At 44.4% G+C, this 19281-nt stretch overlaps 1 protein-coding gene across 5 annotated transcripts in view; it reads right to left on the bottom strand.

Moving 5' to 3' along the window:
- larp1 (La ribonucleoprotein 1, translational regulator) overlaps nt 1-19281 on the bottom strand; it is an 84415-nt gene that overhangs the window by 45809 nt on the left and 19325 nt on the right. For 4 of the 5 annotated variants that reach the window (XM_034683359.1, XM_034683361.1, XM_034683362.1 and 1 more), the window contains exon 2: nt 3228-3295. In XM_034683359.1, the coding sequence (XP_034539250.1) occupies nt 3228-3295 (68 nt within the window). The remainder of the gene's footprint in view (nt 1-3227; nt 3296-19281) is intronic. The other variant, XM_034683360.1, reaches the window with a different exon arrangement.

The raw sequence follows: 19281 nt of genomic DNA, 5'->3' as shown, positions 1-19281 counted from the left end.
ACTTTTGCCCGAAGCATTTAAAGTCATTTTTATCTGTTTCAGTCGATGAAGTCCTGATTTTTGTCCTCTAATATCTTGAAACAGAATGTCTGTCTGCTCTTGTCAGGTCAATGTGGCTTATGTTAGGTATATAGAAATATTTTCAAAATCAAAATCTTAGACAGGAAACTTCTCCATTTCCATTATTGCAACATAGTCAGGAAGTATAATATATTAAACATTGAACATTTTCTAATTTATACTGACATCTGTCTTCTTTTTAAAGTGTTAAACGGGCTTGCCCCTCCATTATTGATCAAATGTATTAAAAAAACACAATATGATAAATACTAGAGCACAAACAAGAGGAGACTGTGATGTACGGAGACGTAAAACCACATCCAGTCAGATGGTCTGTCAGAGGCACCAAGTCCTGGAACAAACTACCAGCTCACATTAGCGAGATTGAGAAGTACTGTACCTTTAAAAAAACACTTGGACATTAAAAACAAACCAGTCATGAATACATGAATAATCTGCTTCCTTATTTGATGCCTGTTCCCAGGGCTTTGGTCTCACCTTCCATCCAGTTTTTATAAAGTCACTGTAGTGTACGTTGTGTATGTAAAATCTGATTGTAAGTCAGTTCATGTAGTGTTCTGTTAACTGTCTTGTGACCTCCTGTCATTTTTAATCTTGTTGTTTTATGTTTTATGCGAGTACCTGCTTTATGACTACAGATTAAATTTAGCTATTGTGCTGATTCCAGCATATTTCTATTGAGGTATACTGTTAAAATGTTGATTAATGTGCATTGTCCTGATCAAATGAACTCACATTAAAGCTGGGGTTGGTAGTCAGATTTAGATCCACTTTTTGTTATACTGGTTAAAATGATCTTTCAGTCCTGATGGTAATCAATACATAACGTGTTCTTAACAAAGAGGTATAAAAAGCTGCTATCTACAGCCGGAGTAAACCTTGGAAAACACCAACCAAGCACAGTTTTTGGGGTCCAAAATTTTAAACCATTCAAATCCCGTCCTGCTGTTCTGCCCTCCTCCTGCAGAGCATACATTTCCCCGGTGTGTACTCCGAGTCCCCGTCTCCTGCCTCTGCTTCCCCTGACTCTATTTACTGCCCCTCTCACTCGACCTCTGTCCCCTCTGACCCGATGGAGGTGCTTTACTCAGGACTGTAGTCCGGATCAGAGTCTAAAAAGCTCTCACCACGGGGGGCTCTGACAAGCAGAAGAGTTAATGACATTCAGTAAGTCCTACAGGAACTTACTGAACAACAGGAGATGTTGTAGCGTCCGCCCGGATGCTGTAGGGATGACGAGCCGATTCGTGAATACGTTGATCTTTAATAACCGGTCACGGTCGGCCGTAACCATGCCAACCAACAAAGACACAATCAATGTTTGAATGAATGAAGAACTTCTCCTCTTGTCTCTCTTCTCTCCCGCTCACACACTCTACACCTCTCCTGATGCCTTCACTAACCGTCAACACTGTAGGAATTAAGAACCTCTACACTGAACATGTGTAACAAACAGTAGAGCTGTTACAGTATTATACATGTGTTATAACTTTTCTCCTGATATCGTGTCACTGGTACAACTGGTTAATGCTAGAATGACAGTTGTGAGTACTAACAGCAGCCATGTTTGTTTTTGTTTCTAACTTTCACTATGAGAATGTTTTGGTGAGGACCGGTTTTGAATCAGTCACCATCATATGGTCGCAAATCAGCGGCACTCGTGCATGTGAGCGGGGGGGCGTCGTTTTGGAGGAGCTCTGAGGGGAGGGGGGGGGGGTTAGACGGAGTCATGAAGACATGCCACATTCAAATTCATGCTAGTTTTCTGTGACTACCAACCCCAGCTTTAACTGAATGGAGTAGCAATAACTCAGCAATACTTAAGGTTTTTGAAGTGTCTGATGATTAAAAGTATCCATAAATGTGAATTAATGACCATGTATTCATAACGTATAGGCTCACTGTACACTACATTCAGGACTCAGGATTCAGGAGTATGAACACTTTAACAGGGAGGTAGCTCGGTGATCAGGTCCTCCTTAAGACCATAGTCTGTTTAAATAATGGGCGTAGTATTACGCGTCACCCATCTGTTTCTGAAGCACTGTTATGAAGCCAATCGGCGGCGGCGGCAGCAATATTGGAAATGTTGAACTCAACCAAACTTAGTGTGGCGTAAAGAGGCGGGCTTTGAACCTCCTAGCCAACAGATACAATGTTCCTGCCTGTCAGTCAAGTCCTCTGTGCCTCTCATTGGAAGACTCGTAATCTTAATATCTTTGTAATTGCCGCTTTAGAAAAAAATTCACCCTCGTACAGTGTGTGCTGAGAGAGAAATGATCTATCCAGACTACACTAGTTTTTGAACCAGGCTGTACACATGTTTATTTCTGCTGTAAAGATCGTCTTCTTTGAATGGGTGTGTATGTGGTTTCTGGTGTTTCTACAGCCAGCCTCAAGCGGACACTCAAATGCAGTCTATAACATTTCCACATTGGACTCATATTTTTAGACCGGAGGGTTGCCGCTTGGTGTAGACACACAAATACAAAAACACTCTAATGGAGTTATACTATGATTAGAGCTATTTACAAAGAGTGGACGGGGTAGAAATCAAATGAACTCTGTGTGCAAACAAGAGTTCAAACATGCAAAAGTTTGTTGGAGGACGCCTTGTAGGCACAAAGCAGGGCAAAGAAAGCTGCTCTTACCTCCTCCACATGTTTCTGAAGAACAATTAATGTCTGTTTTTATTTCTTATTAGTGATTCAAAAGAACAACAACATAAGCCGCCATGCTGGGACACATTTATGTTGTTTTTATTTAATTATAACAATAATGAGCCTGAATAAACCTAAATCACCTCTCAGAGATCAATTTAACACACGTGTCCGGAAGGAGAGAAGCTGTGGGAAAACTCCTTCTGATGTTTGCCTGTTTGAAGTTCAAGGTTCTCCACTAAGATATTATCTTTGATTTATTTTATCATCATCATTTTCTCTGTCTTCACACTTGAACCCCACGAGTTCAACGCTGAGTCATGATTCTCCTTATTGTTAAAGGAATCTGTCGTAGACTGATCTGTGAGGATAACGTCTTTATATTTTGGGTGATTGTGAACAGACAGACAGACAGACAGACAGACAGACAGACAGACAGACAGACAGACAGACAGACAGACAGACAGACAGACCCAGAACTCTTACCTTTCCTCCACGTCTGGCCTTCGGGGGGTTTCCTGCTCTCACCACCTTAGCCGGTCCGGTCTGCTCTGCTGGAAGAATCACAAGAAGAAGGTGGAGGTTACAATCAGCTCAGCTCTAACGTAATGACACAACATGTGATTCTATCGTTTTCATTGGATGACTGTTCTCTGATATGCATTTTAAATGGAACCTTTAGCACTTTTATCATATTATCATGTCTATTCATTTTACCATTTTTAGTGTTAGATTTTTTTTAGGATATTTTTGTATGTTTTGTAGTTTTTGTAGTTTGTTCCATTTGACATCTATCTCAGAATCAGAATCAGAATCAGAATCAGCTTTATTCGCCAAGTATGCTTCACACACACAAGGAATTTGACTTTGGTAAACTGTGCTCTCTTTGTACAAGGCATAAGAATAGGAATAAGAATAAGAACTACAATAAAAAATAAAATGAAAATATAATAACAATAACCTTAGCTATAAATACAAAGAAACAACAATAGCTTGACTAATATGTACAGGCTAAAATAATATGATAAAGTGCAGTGGTGAGTTGCAGAGGTAGTTTTACATTATAAAATAGAAGTTAAATAATACAAAAAATAGAAATATGGAATTCTGCTTGAGAATTGTTGCATTGTATATCTACATGTATATTTACAGAGAGTATTTATCTGACAGGTATGACACTGTTATGGTTTAGTGTTCATCAGAGTGACAGCCTGGGGGAAGAAACTGTTCTTATGGCGGGTTGTTTTGGCGCACAGTGATCTGTAGCGCCTGCCGGAGGGGAGGAGTTTGAAGAATTTGTGTCCAGGGTGTGAGGGGTCAGCGGTAATGCTCCCTGCCCGTTTCCTGGCCCGGGACCGGTACAAGTCCTGGATGGGGGGCAGGTCGACACCGATGATTTTCTCTGCAGTCCTTATAGTCCGCTGCAGTCTGTGTTTGTCTAGTTTGGTTGCAGAGCCAAACCAGACAGTGATGGAGGTACACAGAACAGACTGGATGATGGAGGTGTAGAACATGATCAGCAGCTCCTGGGGCAGGTTGAACTTCCTGAGCTGACGCAGGAAGTACATCCTCTGCTGGGCCTTTTTTCTGATTGTGTCTATGTGGGAGGTCCACCTCAGGTCCCGGGAAATAGTGGATCCCAGGAACCTGAAAGAGTCCACAGTAGACACAGTGCTGTTCAGGATGGTGAGGGGGGGGAGTGGGGGGGGGCTTCTCCTGAAGTCCACTGTCATCTCTACCGTCTTGAGCGGGTTCAGCTCCAGATGGTTCTGACTACACCAGAGGGCCAGCTGTTCCACCTCCTGTCTGTAAGCAGACTCGTCTCCGTCCTGGATGAGACCGATGACGGTGGTGTCATCTGCAAACTTCAGGAGTTTCACCGAGGGGTCTCCTGAGGTGCAGTCATTGGTGTAGAGGGAGAAGAGCAGTGGGGAGAGAACACATCCCTGTGGGGCGCCAGTGCTGATGGTCCGGGTGCTGGATTTGATGCTCCCCAGCCTCACCTGCTGTCTCCTGTCCGTCAGGAAGTTGGTGATCCACTGACAGATGGAGGCCGGCACTGTGAGCTGGGTGAGTTTCTGGTGCAGGATGTCTGGTATGATGGTATTGAACGCAGAGCTGAAGTCCACAAACAGGATCCTAGCGTAGGTCCTGGGGGAGTCCAGGTGATGCAGGATGTAGTTCAGACCCATATTGACTGCATCCTCCACCGACCTGTTTGCCCGATAGGCAAACTGCAGGGGGTCCAGCAGGGGGCCTGTGATGTCTTTCAGGTGGCTCAACACTAGTCTCTCGAAGGACTTCATGACCACAGACGTCAGGGCGACGGGCCTGTAGTCATTGAGTCCTGTGATGGTGGGTTTCTTTGGGACTGGGATGATGGTGGAGCTTTTGAAGCATGAGGGCACTTCACACAGCTCCAGCGATGTGTTGAAGATCTTTGTGAAGATGGGGGCCAGCTGCTCAGCACAGACTCTCAGGCAGGAGGGGGACACGCCGTCTGGTCCTGGAGCCTTCTTGGTCTTTTGTCTCTGGAAGAGCTGGATTACCTCATCTTCACAGATCGTCAGCGCAGGTGGGGGGTCAGAGGGGGGTGGGGAGGGGCTTGTGGGGGGGCCAGGTAAATCAGAGTGTTCGGGTGTGGGGTGTGAAAACCTGCAGTAGAAGCTGTTCAGGTCGTCAGCTAGTCTTTTGTTACCTTCAGGGTGGGGGGAGGGTCTCCTGTAGCTTGTAACTTCACGCAGGCCTCTCCAAACTTCTGAGGGGTCGTTGGCAGAGAAGCTCTGTTTTAACTTCTCAGTGTAGCTCCTCTTAGCTACCTTGATCCCTCTCGTCAGTTTGTTTCTGGCCTGCTTGAACAGGTCCCGGTCCCCACTCCTGTAGGCCTCTTCTTTGGCCTGACGCAGCTTCCTCAGTTGAGGTGTGAACCAGGGCTTATTGTTGTTGTATGTGCAGAAGGTCCTGGTCTGCACACACATGTCCTCACAGAAGTTGATGTATGAAGTCACAGTGTCAGTGAGTTCATTGAGGTTTCCTGATGCAGCTTCAAAAACACTCCAATCAGTGCAATCAAAGCAGGCTTGTAACTCCTGCTTTGACTCCTCCGTCCACTTCTTCACAGTCCTAACTACAGGCTTAGCCGTTTTTAACTTCTGCCTGTAGGTCGGGATGAGATGAATCAGACAGTGATCAGATAGTCCTAAAGCTGCACGGGGGACAGAGCGATATGAGTCCTTTATTACTGTGTAGCAGTGGTCCAGAGTGTTAGACTCCCTGGTGGGACACTTAATATGTTGTCTGTATTTAGGTAGTTCGTGGGTTAAATTTGCTCTGTTAAAATCCCCGAGAATGATGAGCAGAGAGTCAGGATGTTTTTTCTCCACGTCTGTAATCTGGTCAGCCAGGTGCTGTAACGCCTCCGTTACGCAGGCCTGAGGTGGGATGTAGACGCCGACCAGAATAAAGGAGGAGAACTCCCGCGGCGAATAGAAGGGTTTGCAGTTTATGAAAAGAGTCTCCAGATTTGGACTGCATGACTTCTTCAACACTGTGGTATCTGTACACCAACCTTCGTTTATGTAGAAACAGATTCCGCCTCCTCTCGCCTTCCCAGAGAGTTCCTTTACGCGGTCCGCTCTGTGGAGCTGAAAGTCCGGTAAGTGCAGCGAGCTGTCTGGGATGTGTTCACTGAGCCAGGTTTCAGTGAAACACAGGGCGGCGGATCTGCAAAAGTCCGAGTTTCTTGAGTTGAGGAGCAGCAGTTCATCCATCTTGTTTGCCAGGGAGCGGACATTCGCCAGGTGAATGGACGGGAGCGCACTGCGTAACCCCCGCTGTCTCAGTCTGACGAGCACGCCTGCTCGCTTGCCCCGGCGCCGGCGTCTCCGGCAAAGACCATAGAGAGCTGCGGCTCCACCAGCAAGAATCTCTGTGTAACTTAAAGGTTCAATGAAAACCGGTGTAAAAAGTTCGGCAGAGGACTGACCAATGTTAACAAGTTCTTCTCTGGTAAAAGAAACCAGAGAAGCGGAGCTTAAAGATACAAGAAAAGAGAAAAACGCAACAAGTACGAGAGAGCGCAGTACCAGGGCGACCGTCCGTGGCGCCATCTTGGAAGTATCTTGTAATTTTGTATTGACCTAACATCTCAATGGCTGCAAAACAAGTCTGCCTACGGGTACAAATAAAGTAACCTGAACCTGAACAGCACTGAACAAATATGAACACTGGGAGAGAAACTTTAGGTTGTGGTAAAACTCACTGAAGATAAAAACAGAGAGGCTAGCTGAGCCCTCTCCTGGTGTTTTCTACATGCTCACTTCTCCTGAGCTAACTTTGATCACTTCATATAAACTCTATTCAGCCGTCCTCTCTACCTGCTGCAGGTATGTTCTGGTTTATCATCTGCCTTTCTCTGGTTCCTTCACATTTCTGTTCTACTAAACATCCAGCAGAGGCAACACTCCTCATATTAACTCAGTCAACACAAGCAGCAGCAAGACCAAACAGTCATTTCATCATGACCAGGTGGATCAGTGAAGAACTCTGCTCACTTGTAAGGACCATAAAACAATCATGGAGAAGTCCTGAGTGAGAAACACTAACACTGAGGACGCACTGATCTGATCCTGGTACTGGGTACCGGTCTGGAGGTGTTTCAGGCTTGTGTCTGTCTCCAAACTGCAGTGTGTGCAAAGCTCAAGTTTGAGGGGTGGCGGTAAGGTAGCAAAATATAACAACAAATATAATCAAGCATCTGAAGAATCATCACGCCAGAAAACACCTTTACGAAACGAAGCAGCTAATGTCGTTGTGTTGTGCTAATGTTTGAAAGCTTTAAAACAAGTAACACGCCATCTACGAGCTACGAGTTACGAGCCACAAGCTACGAGCTGGAGTTACGCGTTAGGAGCAAGGGAGCCGGATGCTCCCCTGGTGGTGAGGCTTTCAGCAGTGTGTCTGCCCCCTGGTGGCTGGCTGCAGTATAGCTCAAAAAATCTGTCTCCCCATTCATTTGAATGGGGGAGCAGTCACACTTTAAAAAATAAATACACGTGGTACGGATGTTTCTCACATCCGTATGCTGTGGTGATATGTAGTTAGTATTTGACCGTTTTGTGTTCAAGGCCTCTTTTTCCTGAAAAGTTTCTTTTTCGTTAGTTATTAGAGGTTAAAAAACGGGGTTTTACTTCCTGTTTCCTTTGATTCACCGCCGCAGTAGAGGGAAACTTCAAAGGACACACAGCGTCTTGTGACGTTACGCTGTAGGGCGGAGCTTATTACAGTGGCTTCACAGGCTCTGGCTGCACGATGGCGGCGCCCAGGAGAGGGATTTTTTGGCTTCAGAACCGTACAACGGGAAGAGGCGGAGCAACGCTGTCCATTTTTATTTACAGTCTATGGTTGGGAGCTTCGAGTTAAGAGTTATGACCTACGAGCTACGTCCTACGAGCTATGAGCTCCAGACTTCACAGCAGAGACTCTGTTCAGACCCCCATCAGGGTAAAGCTTGACCAGAGTCATTCTGACTAAAGTTGTTGCTCTACTTTGGGACAGAACTGTGACTCAGTGACGTTTTCTCCTCTTTCCTCGTCTGATGCAGTTTCTATTTTTAATTCCTGATTAATCCGGCGCCGCACTCAGAGCTTTAGAGATGAGTTGTAATTGCTAATTCAGGATGTTGAATTAATACTTGCATCAGATCAGATCGGATCAGGGTCAGTATCAACTGATGCCAAAGCCAAGGAACTGATCAGGACTCAAAAAGTTGGATCTGATGATCCCTGACTTCAGCTGTATGAGAACTCAGAGGGACCCGAGTGCCCTAAAGTTTGGCGTTCTTAAGTCTGAGTCCATGGAGAGAAACGCAGCCCGGGGTCTGATACAGTGAATAAAAGTCATGTAAATAAAGTGTTCCTGGTAAATATACTCAACAGTCCCTGTTCAGTAATGGATTAGGTTAAGTAATCAGCCCTGGTTGGACCTGGTAAAGACTCTTCCTCACAACAGGCCATCCCGGCTGATTTAATTGTGCCGATTTGTCTCGTGTCCTGAAGTCTAGATCCGGCCTGGTTCCGTCTTTGGCCGTTGCGTCGCCTCACTCAACTACGAGAGAGTGAAAGCAGCTCACAGGAATTGAACAGAGCCGTTTACACCAGAGAAAAAATCTCAGTAAGCTCCTTAAAGACGATCACATCCAGGGATGAGGCCAGAGAGAGGAAGAGGAAGAGGAGGAGGATCAGCCTTCGATGGAGGGCCTCATGAACAACACCAAGACCAGTTGTGTTGTTCAGAGGTAGGGTTAGTACACAATGGATAGTCCTATTTGACTACTGTTGTAATCCAGATTATGGCAAAACCAGATTATTTCATAGTTTTGATGTCTTCAGTATTAATCTACAATGTTGAAAATAATTAACATAAATAAAAAACATTGAATGAGAAGGTGTGTCCACACTTTGAGTGGTAGTGCAGCTCAAGAGAACAATCATAATGAAGTCATAAAGACAAAAAGACACATTTTCATTTAAACTGAGGGTGCAGATGACAGACGGGACTCGGCCAGAGAAACAGAAATACTTCATCAATTAAAAAATGTCACGATGAAACTTCCTGCTGTTCAAAAGTCTGATTAAATTAGTTTGTCACTGAAATATCAGAAACATGTCAAATTATACTTTCACATCTAACGTCCTGTGGTTTGACTTTTGCACACATGCACATGTTACATTTAGGACATCATTTAACAATCATTGGCATCTATTCGACGACTATTTGAATCTCAATCTTTAGGTCTGTGTTTCTGTGACGCTGCATGGTGTGTGTTTACATGTTACAGCCATGCTCAGTCTCTGAAATACCTGTAGTAGTGTGAGATTCAGAAACAGGGAAGATCACTGAAACTGTCACTAATGTGTTCTTCTTCTTTTGCTATTTAATGCAGTTAGCATTCTTCTTCTTCTGTTTCTTAATGTTGTTAGCAAACAGCTTTAAGACGCTCTGTAGCCACCGTCTGGAGGGAACACTGTATTACAACCAGGCACCAGTAAAAATGAAAAAATGTACTTTTAAAATGAGTAAATATTCAAAGTAACTCTTCGATTTTTACAATGTGAACGAATATTTGAATATTTGAAAATCATTGCCCATCCCTACATTTAACCAGAGGAACCTGCAGCCTTTCTTCAGACTGCTATTGAAAGCTTCTGAATGCAGCTGGTTAGTGCTGATTTCATTGCTTTGGATTGTTTTGAGAAGCTGTCACAAGCAGGAAGGAGATCAGAGTACACACAGACAGAGACGAACAGAAATGATGGAAATAGAAAACCTCCCATGACCCATGAAGGGCTTCATGTGTTTGCATCCCCGCCACAGGTACAGCCATTATGGGAAGGACCGTGTTGTAACACAGTAAGGCTCCGACCTTCATCTCACTGTCCCCTGTTTGTAAGAGTCATGTGAAATACAGAGCTGTTCATTCATATTCTGTCTTAGTATCAGTTCTGTGAATCACAGCAGGCTGCCGAGCTCCTCTCTAACACATCTCTAATGTGTGTTATTGTTTCACACACACACACACACAAAGTTGTACATCAGGAGGGGACCTCAGCTGCAGTGTGTTTACATGTCACGGTTGTTCAGCAGCTCATATAGAGGTACAACAACATCGCGCATCCCTGAGGCTAGACTCAGAGAGCAGAAGATCAGGAATATTACAGGTTAGTCTGCAGAGACCGGGCTGCATGGAGGAGCTAAATTTCCTGACTGGATTTAACCGTCATCAAATACAGCTGCAAATATATCACAGTCCGGGGTTGAAATAAAGCAGCGGAGGAGGTAAGTCAGGTCAGGAGAGAGCCGGCCTGAGGTCGTATCAAACAGGATGTTGGGCTGCATGAACTCTTGTCCCTGCTCGGTGCTGAAATGAACAGCGTGGAGTTGGACCGATCGGCCTGATTGATCGGACTGATTACTGATGTGTGCAGACACTGCATGCAGCCTCGTCAGGGCTGCTACCAGTCACCTGATAGATGGTGAATGAGCAGATTGTGCCATTGAAGGTTGAAGTTATCATAGTTGAATGCATCGGTTAGCTTGGTTCTGCTAGTTGGCTTGTAACCTAGTCTATAAACGAACAAACAAATCTTCCTCGGGCGGTTTCGAGAAGGTGGTGGAAAGTTTGTTCTGGTCTCTGTGCCTTTAAGCTAACTCTTGATTCGCCGTCATCTTTCTAAATGATGTTAGTTGTCCATCCTGAATGACAGCAGATCAATCAGACAGAGTCACTGGCTGGTGTTAAATGTGTACTTTGTAATGATGTAAGGAATAATGCAGATTGTCATTACTGAATGGATTAAAAGTCAAGGCCCCTCCTTGATGCCAAACATTTCAGTGTCCTTAGCTGTCTCAGAAACGTTGCCGTCACTCGCTGCCTCGTCCTTAATCCACTCCTGAACCTTTATCTTAAACATCTCATTGATTGTTTTGGGGTCACGTAGTTTAGAAATTGTTAAACAGAGACTAAACGGAGGCTTTCTATGACCTTTGCTTCATCTGGTTTGTTAAACTGTGTCGCGGTCGTGTGTCCTCCGGGGCTTTCATCAGAAAGGGAATCATTTCTAGGAAGACAAACTTCAAAGAGAGAGAGAGAGAGACTGAGGAGCAGGGACGTGGAGGAGATCTACACCAACACCATGACCTGAGACTGCACAGTGAGGCTGTGGTGTCCCTGTGTTCAATACATATTACACATTACAGCAGGATCAAAGTTTAATGTGGAACCAACCTGCTGCAGGGTTCAAACCAGATGACAGAAGTAATACCTAACTCTGTCAAACACTGGATTTAGAAGTGGACATCTTTGTCGTGGTGTTGCTAAAACAGAGCTGGAAAGGCAGAGCAGCATTCGTAGAAAGAAATCAAGACAGCTTGGGCACACGTCCTCTTAGACACGTCCTCCTGCTGGTGCAGCTTGTGACTGAAAAGGTTCAACAAGGTCAACAAACGCTACCTCATAGAAAAGCTGAAAACCGGAATGACAGAAAACGAGTACTAGCCTTTATGCCCTGATTCTAACAGGGATTTCAACATTACTTTCTATTTCTGATTTTTTAAGACTTGATATAAAGTTTGAGATTACTGCGGCAGCTTCGAGCAGTGGAGGAGGAAGATGACTGTCCGACTGTTGACAGTTATTCTAACCTGAAGACAGTCGAGGGTTAACACGTTCAACCATTCTCACCAGCAACCAACCCCATAGCTTGTCTTTGTGCAGAGTAATACTCCTCTATCCCTCTCTCCAACACGGTCTCAGCAGATGTGTGTCTAACATGAGTCTGGTCCTGCTGGAGGTTTCTGCCTGTTAAAGGAAGTTTGTCCTTGCCACTGTAACTTGCTAAATGCTGCAAAGTGCTCTGCTCATGGTGGATTAAGATGAGATCAGACTGAGTCCTGTTTGTAAGATGGGACTGGATCTGATCCGGTCTTGATGTTGGGTCTTTGTTAACAATAGAACATAGAGTAGGGTCCAGACCTGCTCTGTTTGGAAAGAGTCTGAGGAGAACATTTGTTGGGATTTGGGGCTGTATAAATAAAGATTGATTGATAAGAGAACTTTGAAAAAATGTAGAACATGGTCTTTAGTAGAACTGGGTTTTGATCCCCGTCCCTGGCAGCTAATCTAACATTATGTGCAGATGATTTTAAAGTTTTTCTTTCCTTTATGCTTCTAAGTTTGGCGTCTATAAACTAGCGTCTCGCTCTGGTCTCTCTCTCTCTCTCTCTCTCTCTCTCTCTTTCTAGCCCTTGCTTAACAGCCCATGCTAACATGCTAACAGACAGAGATAGACGGATGTAACAGTCAACATAACTTGAAATAGAAAGACTCATTTAAGGAAGTTCCAGTTTGTAGTTGCTGTAAAAACAGAGGATGAAGAGTCCCATGCTGTTACCTTTAATCCAGAGCCTCACAGCAACACGTCTGTAAACTGTGAGCAGCAGACAAACAGAAAATGTCGCCTCTCTGTCGGAGGTTAACGTCTGATAATGTCAACCTTCACTCACTTGGCAACAAGTGTTAGAGGCAGAAGCAGGTCAGGAGCTTCTTCTCTCTTTTTCAGAGTCAGCACTCAGCCACATGTGAACAATTGTTCATAGAACAATGAGAGAGTCCAGGTCTCTTCTGAGCAGCCTCATGGAGACTTGGGCAACAGCTCCATGCTATTTTAAGTAAAGGAACCTGCAGGAATTCCTCCACTTCTGATCCGTTCTTATCTTCTTAGTTTGAACAGTAGAGTGAGAGTTTAAGGAACGTCACACGGCTGCTTACAGAGCATGACGGAGCATGTGGAACACACAGGCTGGGGGCCGGATGAATGGCTTGACCGTTGCACATTCTCAGCAACATGTTGAAATGCTTTAATATCTCTGCTCTGAATTCCTCCCACTCTTATTTTGAATGTTCCCTCACAGGAAGTAGGTCGACTGATGAAACGCAGCTTTATTCAGCCTCGTCATCGTGACAGGACTCGACTCTCACTGGCTCTAAAACTCAGAGGACTCAGAGGACTCTGACACCCTGAGAAGCCTTTTCAATCCTCTCACTTTCTCTGTGTTTACAGTTTTTCTCTCAAAAGGGGGAGACACTGAATCTCCTGCCTGGAAACCCATGAGGAGGTTTAACTCATTTTGACACCTAACTATGGACACGTTCTGTAAACTGAAGTAGCTTATGGAGCAAGAAAAGGCAACGGCTGCTCGTTCTTTGGCATAACTTTGTCCACATTTCAGCCCAGGGTGGGACCAGGTTTACGTTAGCCTGTATCTGCTGGCCACTGGCTGATTTCACAAACAGTGGTCTGGCAGATAAAGATATCATAAGCCAGAATGCCTCGATGGAAACATGCCCAATAAATAATAATCAGATTTGGTCCGAATACAAAGCCTTCTAGTTCCTTCTTGAAATATGTCAAAAGGTGGAAGCATCATTTACTCGAACACTTTTCATGCCGCTATAAGTTCCCTTTCATTGAAACGCCACACGTTACATTTACACAACAGAGTGGCTCAGAGGAGACAGAAAGTCTGTAAGTCTGTTCAACAACAGAAGCAGGGAAACACATCTCCTTGATTTTCCAACAATGAGAGGAGAAACATTTCTGAACTTGTGGCAGGAGGAGGAAGATTAACAGTCAGCTGGAGCGTATTAAAGCACAGTGGGTGACAGGAGGGACGGGGAGGGTGCTGCTGCTGGTATCGCTTTAAAAAAAGGTGGAAATTAACACCCGATGAAAATGTTATCCACTGGGTGTTGTTTGGAAAGACAAAGCGGCAACCTCCGGGTCTAAAAATATGAGTCCAATGAGGGAGTGCTAAAACTGCAATTCATCGAGGATCCGCATGAGGGTGGCTCCGGAAGTACCGGAAACCACATACACAACAAATTCAAAGAAGACGATCTTTACAGCAGAAATAAACATGTTTACAGCCTGGTACAAAAAACAAGTGTAGTCTGGATAGATCATTTCTCTATCGGCACACTCTGTACGGGGTGAATTTTTTCATAACACGGCAATTTTAAAGATATTGAAATTAGTAGTCTTCCAATGAGAGGCACAGCTGACTTGATTGACAGGTGGGAACACTGTAGCTGTTAGCGAGGAGGCTCAAACCACGCCTCTTTACGCCACACTCGCTCAACAAAAGTTATGTTGAGTTCAACATTTCCAATATGGCTGCCACCGCCAATTGGCTTCAAATCAGCGCTTCAGAAACAGATGAGTGACGTCACGGTGACTACGTCCATTATTTATACAGTCTATGGGAAAGTCATATGCATAATAAGAACTTCCTGATCAAACTGGAAGCCTTATTTGTAGTGTTCTGTAATGTTTTAATGTAGGTTGATGTAGCTTACAAGGCATATATGGCTACACAGAGCTTACGTCCGATACTACTTTGATATGGTTGGAGTTCTGAAATGTGACAGGACAAACTGGAAGACCAAAAAAGTCTGGTGTAAACTCAAGGTGGGATAAAATACTGATACAGCACACATTGTTTAGACTCCTGAGATAAAGTGATCACATCAATGGCAGCCAACATTAAAAAGGTATCCTGTAACAACCTACTGCTTTGACATCAACCCTGCGGCAGTCGCAACAGATATCAAAACATACTAAGTAGAGTTTGTCAGTGTTTTTGTTTGCTTACACATGAGAGGTATTGAATTCAGCCTGTCTCATAACCAGCCAGAAACTTCTCACAGGAGCTTTAATGAAAACAGAGACTTTAAGGGTGAGTCAGTGAGAGACATTAAGGAACACCACAAACATCACCATGCCGTGCGTATCAATCAGGCTGCAGCAGGGACGTTTAAATAAAGGACATTTTTAAAGAGAAGTAACGTTCACAAGAGGACTTAGTGATGCACTGACCCCTGGAGATAGACAAAGTGTCACACACACACGCCCTCTGGCCCTCTTCAAGCTAATTACACACTGAAGTACAGGTCGATCTTACGGGGGTCACACTCCCACTTACACATGTGCACGTGATCAACCTCCAACATGTTGGGACGACAGCAAGACAAGCCTGCCACCATTAAACCATTAAACCAGAGAAGAACACCTTCTCCTGAAACCACTTGTGGGACACTCTATAACCTCCGTTAGCTTTGAGCTATGCAGCTTTGCTCACTGGGTCCTGTTTCATAAGACATCGGCAGACTCATAAGTGACTTCTGTAAATGTGAACCACTACAGACCAGCGGACAAACCCTGGTTGTTCAGGGATAAAAAGCAGGTTTGTAAAGCTTTGACGCGTTCTGCTGATCAGCTGAGCCATGCACCACGATGCCCCCACTCAGGGCACGTAGGCCTCCTCCACAGCCGCTCAGTGGGCTGCTCAGAGCTGGCTGTGTATCAGATGATATGAGATGATAGTATAAGGTCAGAGGAGAGCCTCCCAGGGCCGGGACGTTTGCCAGACTATAAGCTGCTGCTCCTCAGGCAGTCACCCCGTCAGCACTGCAGCGTCCTCCTGTAGAGACGACTTCTGGCGCCTTTCAGGGATTTATTTCTTCCAGGAAATGTTCTTCATGATTCAGCGCAGTTTGTCTTTTTGGCTACGCCTTTCTTCCTCTGCCCTTTCCTTTTCTTGCACTTGAGATTTCCAACATTCCTAATTAATTACAGAAGAATGGAGGTTCATTGAATTTCCTACTGCGACTTTATAAAACAATGTCGGCACAAAAGCTGAAGTATACATAAGTGTGTTTTTAAGAATGTTTGGATTTTAGCATGGAATAAATCTGAGTTACAGATTTGGTTTCTCACAAAGAACCAATAACAGGTCATGCGATGAGGTTTCCAAGCTTGTAGTCACCTCCGTTATATGACTTAATATTTAAAAAGGTATGGAGTCAGGTGCTACTCCCATTTTTCAATAATAACAGAAACATTCAAGCAGTAAAGGAGCACGGAAAAAGTAAATATAACTTCAGAGAATCCGAAAATTAACTTGAACAGTCAATCTCTAAACAAAGACTTTTAAATCAGTCAAAGAGTCGTGTGCAGAGACAGACTTAAGATTGTTTCCCAGAGTTGAATTGTTGAGGAGACATCTAGGCTGCCCCAAAAAGTCTCCAAAGACTCTTCTGCTAGTTCAAAATGCTGCAGCGCAAGTACTGACTAGAACCAGGAAGAGAGAGCACATCTCTCCAGTGTTAGCTTCTCTACACTGACTCCCCATAAAATCTAGACCAGAATTTAAAATCCTTCTTCTGACCTACAAAGCCCTTAATGATCAGACACCTTCATATCTTAAAGAGCTCATAGTGCCCTATTACCCCTCTAGAACACTACGCTCCCAACATGCAGGCCTGCTGTTCGTACCTTAAGTCTCTAAAAGTAGTATGGGAGGTAGAACCTTCAGTCATCAAGCCCCTCTCCTTTGGAATCATCTACCAGTCAGGGTCTGGGAGGCAGACACCCTCTCTACTTTTAAGAGTAGGCTTCAAACTTTCCTTTTTGATAAAGCTTATAGTTAGAGCTGGATCAGGCTTGGACCAGCTTTTGTTATGCTGCTATAGGCTTAGACTGCCGGGGGAACTGGCACACTGACACACTGGTATCCTATCCCACCCCCTTCCCCCCAACCCCCCATCACTTACTTTAACTCTCCCTGTCCCATTAAAGTTACTAACCATAGACCTTTCTGGAGTCCCTGAGCTCCCTTGTCCCGTAGGTTCCTCTGAGCTGCCGTAGACGTCCTCCTGCTGTGGACGTTCCAGACTCCAGCTGATACGGACGTGCTGGACTCCAGCTGAAACAGCTTCTACTACTCGTCTCATCACTATCACCGCTCCCTCTCTCTCTTATTCTCCTCTATCCCTCTTTCCAGACCAAACTCGGTCGAGGCAGATGGCTGTCTAACATGAGTCTGGTTCTGCCTGTTAAAGGAAGTTTGTCCTCTCTGCTGTAACTAGCTAAACACTGCGAGGTGCAATGCTCATGGTGAATTAAGGTGGGGTCAGACTGAGTGTTGTTGTGATTTGGTGCTATACAAATAAAGATTGATTGTTTGATAGATTGATAGATTGATTGATTGATTGATTGATTGATTGATTGATTGATTGATTCATCTTGCATCCTTCTTATCTATGCTGAGAATGGCGCGTGCAAAACAGTGACCAGAAAGCAACAAGTAACAGACACATAAATAACTTCAGGAGTGACACATCTTGCCTATTACTTGCCTAAAGTATCTCTGCTGAGTGCAGGACATGCAAAACAAGCGGCAATGTCCAGTGTTAAAATATGAAGCCCATGCAGAAGTATTAAAAACTGCAGTTCCTCAAGTGTCCACTAGAGGCTGGCTGCAGAAACCACATACACACCCATTGAAAGAGACAATTTCTACAGCAGAAATAAACATGTTTCAAAAAACTGTTTAGGTCTGAATAGCTCATTTCTCTATCAACACACACTGTACTGGGTGATTTATTTTATAACTCTGTATTTTTGAAGGTATTAGACTTACAAGTTTTGCTCAAATAAGGGCATGGCTAACTAGATTGACAGGCGGGAACACTGCAGCTGTTAGGGAAACGACCAAAGGCCCACATTTCAAATATGGCTCCCGCCAACGATCAGCTTCAAAACAGAGCTCTGGAACAGATGGGTGACGTCACGGAGACTACGTCCATTTTTGATACAGACTATGGTGCAAAACAGTGACAAGGTATTATAAAACTTCTAAACTCTGGGAGCGTTTGACTCAACATTGGAAAGAAAAGAGCTTCCTGCAAGACTTGAAAACTGGATCCCTCTTTTCCTGGGAGCAGGTCAGTAATGCACGAGCGTTTGGGGAAAAGGCACGGGGACATTCAGCCTAACAGACCAAAGTTAGTGCCACACTGAGTTTGAAGTATAACTTCATCATTTGGCCAAAAACATTCATGTTAAATTTAAAAGCTGATCCCTAAATACAGAACCTTTGAGTTACTGTGCGAGTCAGCATCCTGTTGGTGGAATAGTAGCTGTGATAATCGACGACTGTCAAAAGAGACATTATTTCTCTGAGCACAGCTTCAGCTCCTGAGAAACTTGCTGATGATCATCGCTTCATGCAGCTGGAAGTTTCACGCTCGAATGTTTTAACAAGTTACAGTTTGAGAGCATCCTGAGAACAGTCTGACCCGACAGGTAGGAGCGACAGCCAGGTGTTATCTGAGTGTTATGTGCATGACTGTACACCAGCACTGATAACAGGGTTATATTCTCCAAAACTCAAGGACACAAAAGTAAGTGCGTGCAACAGAGAAGCATGGCTCCTGATACAGAAACATGCAGAAGAAAAAGAGTGAGTGAAGAGAAAAGGAGAAGAGGAGAGAAAGTAACACCACAAAGCTGTGCTTGAATCAGTGAGGAGATTACACTCATCAAATGAAGAGCTCATAAAGTCTTCCCTCTGAAGCATCTGCTCATGAAAGTGAGTCAGATTCAAGGAGAACCATTCAAGAACCATTCAGTCTTTCTGCAACACACTGAGCTTCTTTTAAAAAAAAGGTTTTAAATATGCAACTTTACACAGAAACACAGAGGATGTAAACAAACAGCTGACAGGTTATCAGAGCATTCAAACTCCTTCTCATGCTCATAACAGGAGCATTGAACAAGCATCAGTTTGTGCAACAGAAGCCTACAGAATGAAACTCTCCATTTAAATATATTTTATACAATAATATAAATGAGCTCCCGCTGCACTCACTCTGCAGTCTGCTGATCACTCACAGATGTGGCTACCTACTTTGACCCTTTTCTTTATGCCAGAGCAAGGATCGAGCTGGAGGAGCCGGACCTCTGACCCAACACAACAGCAGCGTGCACACGCACATGCTGAGGATTATCATCAGGGCAGCTTTCAAACAACTTCACCCCTCCGTCTAAACGAAGGACAATCAGGATGTGTTTGTGTGCTCGACTTGAACACATTAAAACATATGATCACATAACTACAGTCGTCACCCCGTCCACTGGCT

The sequence above is a fragment of the Notolabrus celidotus genome, chromosome 5, assembly GCF_009762535.1.
Source record: "Notolabrus celidotus isolate fNotCel1 chromosome 5, fNotCel1.pri, whole genome shotgun sequence".
Taxonomy (NCBI): domain Eukaryota; kingdom Metazoa; phylum Chordata; class Actinopteri; order Labriformes; family Labridae; genus Notolabrus; species Notolabrus celidotus.
Note: the sequence above shows the minus strand (reverse complement) of the source record. Positions and strands in the feature narration are given on the sequence as shown.